We start from the raw sequence: 3,640 nt of genomic DNA on the forward strand, positions 1-3,640 counted from the left end.
CAGCCCCCCTCTTTGGATTGGTGGGGGATATCCCGATCCCCACTGGGGAAACTTACCTATCTGCAACAGCAGAATCTCCTGCCAAAACAAGCACCACATGGGGTGGCCAAGATGGCATGCTCAAATGCTCACTGACATCCTCGACATTTGAATAGATATGGTTCTAGCCTTTTCAAGAAATAGATTATATTTCATAAAGCCTGCAAACACTTGAGATCAGAACTAGTTCATTTTGGAGGTTTCTGTGAGAGTGATGTTCAGACGGTGGTGTCAATTGGGTCTTAGGTATGCCAATGTCAAAAGTCAGCAGATGGTGGTCAGATAGAGGAAAGGAATATTGGAGTGATTAGAGGCAGTACAGAGGTTGGTGAAGGCAAGATCAAGAGTGTTTCCCACTGTATGGGTTGCTAAATTGCACCATTGCGTAAGGCCAAAGGAGGAGGTTACAGAGAGCAGACGAGAGGCATCAGTGCAATTAGGGTTGTTGATTGGGATATTGAAATCCCCAAGTATAAGGGAAGATGAGAGGAAGTAGGGAAGCCTGGAAGAAAAGTGCTCAATGAATAGTCTAGGATAACCGGGGGGGCGGTAGATGATAGCAATTCTTAAAGGAGTGGGTTTAAATAGACGGACAGTGTGAACTTCAAAAGAAGAAAAGAATAGGGCAGGGGGAGTTATGATTGGTTGAAAGGTACATTGAGGGGAGAGAAGGATGCCTACGCCACCTCCTTTACAGTTGAGTCTGGGAGTGTGAGAGAATTGTAGCCCACCAAAACATAAAGAGGCAGGAGTAGCGCCATCAGAGGGGGACAGCCAGGTCTCTGTAAGTGCAAGCAGTGTGAGTAAGTTTGAGATGAAAAAGTCGTGTATGGTTGTTAAATTTAAATTACTGCAGATGGAGCGGGCATTCCAGAGTGCACAATGAATTTTGGTAAGTGAGGGTAAAGGGCAGGGTTTTGTGATGAGGTTTGTGGGGTTTCTGGTTGTCTTAGTGTGTGTAGAGAAGGTGAAGGGCCCTGGATTGGGAGAGACATCACCAGCTGCTAGAAGTAGGAGGAGAGAAAGTGACAGGAGGTGTGAAAGGGTTTTGTATGCATGGGGTCTAGAATGAGATCGATTGTGGGTCGGAGTGAGAGAGTAGAGAAATTAGTGTAAGGCATGAGATGAGAGAAGGAGGGAGTGTATGGATGGGGGATGAGTGAAGTGGGTGTAAGGAGAGATTTTTGTACTGAGGGAGACTGAGGAAATAATATGAATGGGGGATGAGTGAAGTGGGTGTAAGGAGAGATTTTTGTACTGAGGGAGACTGAGGAAATAAAGAGGAGGAGAAAACAGATCCCTTTTGCATTTTTTTACCCTCTTTATTATATTTTATCCCCCCTTTACTATGTCTTACACCCACTTGTGTATCTCTTACAACCCCTCTTGTGTTTCTCTGCCCCTTTGTGTGTCTATTTCTCCCCCCAGGGGCTGAGAGGGGTGGACAGGGTCTGTGGTGGGGGGAAAATCAGGTTACATGGGCTGAGAGAGGATACAGGGGCTGCGGTGAGGGACGCGGGCCCTGAGAATGGGTGACACAGGGGCTGAAAGAGGGACACAGGAGCTGTAGCGGGGGGAGACAGGAGCTGGATGGGGAGGGGCAGGAGCTGGAGTGGAGGGGGCAGGAGCTGGAGAGGGGGACACAGGAGCTGTAGCGGGGGGGAGACAGGAGCTGGATGGGGTGGGCAGGAGCTGGAGTGGAGGGGGGCAGGAGCTGGAGAGGGGGACACAGGAGCTGTAGGAGGGGGACACATGAGCTGTAGAGTGGGGGGCTGGAGGTGAGATAGGAGCTGGAGAAGGGGGGACAGGAGCTAGAGAAGGAGGTACAGGAGCTGGCATTTGGGGGGCTGTGGTGAGGAGGGGGCACAGGGACTGAGAGAGGGGGCACTGGGGCTCTAGAGGGGGAGAGTAGCTGTGGCTATGGGGGACACAGGGGCTGTGGTGGGGGCACAGGGAGGGGGTTGGAGAGGAGCTGCCCCAAAACATTTGATTAAAAAAAACCAAAACAAAAACGTACCCCCCCCCCCCTACCTGAGGCTTACCTTTGGCCAGGGAGGGGTGAGAGAGGAGCTGGAGCCTGCAGCCATCACAGAGCAGCCAGGGAAGTCGGCCTCTACTGATGATGTCAGGAGGAGGGGGCGCGACTTTCACTGCTCTTCTCCCATCCGCTGGGCAGTCTGGGAAAAGAGCAGAGGAAATCACGCCCCCTCCTCCTCCTGACATCATCAGGAGAGGCCGACTTCACTGACTGCTGTGTGCTGGCTGCAGGGAGAGCGGGGTAATTTGAAAAATCTGAATCCCCAGCCAGAGGCAGGGCTAGAGCCAGAGGCAGGGCCAGAGCCAGAGGCAGGGGATTTGGAGTTTTGCACTACTGACAGCTCAGCTCGCGGTCTTTGCCCGCCCCCTCTCCTCTCTGACAGAGGAGTATTTTAATACGTCTGACGTGTACAGGGCCTTTTTAGGGCCCTACATGATAGGAAGTCCCTCTGGTGGCAGTCTGAGTGACGGCCACTGGAGGTATTCCTATCAATCAATGTAAACACTGTATTTTCTCTGAAAATACAGTGTTTACATTAGATTGCCTGCAGGAAGCTATAGATCTCACCTGAACAAATACATTAAGCTGTAGTTGTTCAGGTGACTATAGTGTCCCTTTAATATTTGTTTTATTTAGGAAGCTCTGCGACAGAAAGCTTTCCTAATAGAAAATAAAGGACAAAGGAGTTTAGGTCCTAAATAGATAATATTTTTATACCGTCTCTGCTTATAGTGCATTTTGCAAAGGATGTGAACGTACAGAGCTTTTACACTTCATATTAATAACCTTGATGCTTTTCCTCTCCCGACCCTCTGCCGGGGCTGAGCCTCCGATAGACTGCTCCGGGATCTAGCTGCTCAGTACACCGCCGCCATGATCATCTACAGGGATATCATGTCCGGAGACGAGATGTTCTCAGACATCTACAAAATCAAAGAAAGCAGTTGTAGACTTTGCTATGAAGTTGAAGGCAAGATGGTCTCTAGAATAGAAGGTCCAATTGATGATGCTCTGGTTGGTGAAAATGCATCTGCTGAGTGCCCAGACGAAGGGTCAGATTTAACAACAGTCACAGGAATTGATATAGTATTAAATCACAAGCTTCAGGAAACTGGCTTCACAAAGGAATCTTACAAATCTTATATTAAGGGTTACATGAAACTAATCAAAGGAAAGCTTGAGGAAACAAATCCAACCCATGTTAAACCTTTCATGACTGGTGCTGCAGAGAAAATCAAAGACATCCTTGGCAACTTTAAAAACTACCAGTTCTTTACAGGAGAAGGCATGAACAGAGGGCAAGGTGGCTCTGCTGGATTTCCGTGAAGATAGTATTACTCCTTTCATGATCTTCTTCAAGGATGGCCTGAAGCTAGAGAAATATTAACAATCACATTGTAACGAGTATATACCCCTACACGCAGGATCCAGCCTAACAGAAGACAGTACAGAGGAGAGATACGTCTACCGGACCTTAGAGTGGCCGGACTCGACGTAATAGGATAAGACAGAGTCAGGAACGATCCGAGGTCAAGGGCACAAAGAGACAGCGTAAACGAAAAC

The 3,640-nt window shown here is 48.8% G+C and overlaps 1 protein-coding gene across 1 annotated transcript; it reads left to right on the forward strand.

Moving 5' to 3' along the window:
- Positions 1-2,903: 2,903 nt before the first annotated feature.
- LOC134610366 (translationally-controlled tumor protein-like) lies at positions 2,904-3,440 on the forward strand. The gene has a single exon (XM_063453318.1). The coding sequence runs from the start codon at positions 2,951-2,953 to the stop codon at positions 3,401-3,403; it is 453 nt and encodes a 150-aa protein (XP_063309388.1). The 5' UTR covers positions 2,904-2,950; the 3' UTR covers positions 3,404-3,440.
- The last annotated feature ends 200 nt before the right edge of the window (positions 3,441-3,640 follow it).

Source organism: Pelobates fuscus, chromosome 5 (assembly GCF_036172605.1).
Source record: "Pelobates fuscus isolate aPelFus1 chromosome 5, aPelFus1.pri, whole genome shotgun sequence".
NCBI lineage: Eukaryota > Metazoa > Chordata > Amphibia > Anura > Pelobatidae > Pelobates > Pelobates fuscus.